We start from the raw sequence: 736 nt of genomic DNA on the forward strand, positions 1-736 counted from the left end.
TGGAGAACAGGAAAAAATAGCGGTGGGCTACAGGGAAGAGGGAGGAATTAAAGAACAGGGACAGGGAGCTGGACAGGGAGACATGGAAAAAGAAAAAAAAAAAACAACCAGTGATGGGCTACAAGATGGATAGGGAGGAAATAAAAAATAGCAGCAGGGAGCCGGACGGAGAGAGATGGAGAAAGACCAACAAATAGTGTGGGGCTATTTCTGTATGGGATGGAGGAGGAAAAAAATAGTGATGGGGCAGTGAATAGGACAGAGGAAGAGAGAGAAGAAGAGCAAGAAGAGCAAGAGAAGGAGAATGACAGAAGGATGTAGAGAGAAAGACCAGGACACATAAAAAGGGAGCATGGTGGCACACACATCAGAAGGGTAGAAAGAAAAAGAGAGGGATGGGGAGCAAGACAGTGTGATAGAGAGGGAGGGAGGGAGGGAGGGAGGGAGGGAGGCAGCAGGGCCTCCTTAGCCAGTGCGCCAACATGTGAGCCGCTCCCAGGCCCCACACCTGCCTGGCAGCCTGGCACCCAGCACAGCAGGCGCCCACGGACCCAGGGGTTGCACCCGCTGCCCATGGGACTCGTTTGTCCTCAATCCTCCCCCGGTGGCGCAACGCATCCCTGCCCCGGGCCAGGTCCCGCGCAGTGCCTGCGGGGCCTTCCCTGGAGCCACCGTGCCCGGCCCCCGCGGCCCTCAGGGCGGTTGCAGCAGGGCGGCAAGAGACCCTCAGCCGCGC

General features: G+C 57.6%; 1 protein-coding gene across 1 annotated transcript in view; it reads right to left on the reverse strand.

Moving 5' to 3' along the window:
• Nucleotides 1-575, reverse strand: part of ARL10 (ADP ribosylation factor like GTPase 10) — a 3,331-nt gene extending 2,756 nt beyond the window's left edge. The window contains exon 1 of the mRNA XM_009286028.1: nt 509-575. Coding sequence (XP_009284303.1) covers nt 509-575 — 67 coding nt within the window. The remainder of the gene's footprint in view (nt 1-508) is intronic.
• Nucleotides 576-736: the final 161 nt, after the last annotated feature.

The sequence above is a fragment of the Aptenodytes forsteri genome, unplaced genomic scaffold, assembly GCF_000699145.1.
Source record: "Aptenodytes forsteri isolate BGI_AS27 unplaced genomic scaffold, ASM69914v1 Scaffold54, whole genome shotgun sequence".
Classification (NCBI taxonomy): domain Eukaryota; kingdom Metazoa; phylum Chordata; class Aves; order Sphenisciformes; family Spheniscidae; genus Aptenodytes; species Aptenodytes forsteri.